Here is a 462-nt window from a genome sequence, read left to right on the forward strand (position 1 = left end):
CGTGAGGATCTCCAGCACCTCCCCCTTGCTGACCTCCCCGTTCCGATCCACGTCGAACAGGGAAAAGGCCCATTCCAGCTTCAGGTGGGTCTTCCCGGACGAGGTCAAGTGCAGGGCCACGATGTATTCCCTGAAGTCCAAGGTCCCGTCCTCGTTGGTGTCGAAGGAGCGGAAGACGTGGCGGGCGTAGCCCTGGGGGTCGGAGTCTGGGAAGAAGGTCCCGTAGATCTTCTCGAACTCGTCCCGGCGGATCCGCCCGTCCGGGCACTGGAGCTGGAAGCTCCGGTACCACCGGACCAGCTCCTCCTCCGAGTAGCGTGTGGAGGCCTTGAGCTCGGCCAGGAGCTCCTTGGACAGGGCCCCGCTGCGGGTGTTGCCCATGGGGAGGAGGAGGAGGGTGGGGAGGAAGGTGGAGAGGTTGGGGGTGGAGGGTGGAGAGGTTGGGGGTGGAGGAAGAGGAGG

At 65.2% G+C, this 462-nt stretch overlaps 1 protein-coding gene across 1 annotated transcript; it reads right to left on the reverse strand.

Moving 5' to 3' along the window:
* Positions 1-3: 3 nt before the first annotated feature.
* LOC104395928 (visinin-like) lies at positions 4-381 on the reverse strand (the record flags this gene model as incomplete). The annotated part of the gene is made up of 1 exon (XM_010005683.1): positions 4-381. A coding segment is annotated over exon 1 (378 nt), but the record flags the coding sequence as incomplete, so codon positions are not given.
* Positions 382-462: the final 81 nt, after the last annotated feature.

This window comes from Chaetura pelagica, unplaced genomic scaffold, assembly GCF_000747805.2.
Source record: "Chaetura pelagica isolate M959 unplaced genomic scaffold, ChaPel_1.0 C10950929, whole genome shotgun sequence".
NCBI classification, from domain to species: domain Eukaryota; kingdom Metazoa; phylum Chordata; class Aves; order Apodiformes; family Apodidae; genus Chaetura; species Chaetura pelagica.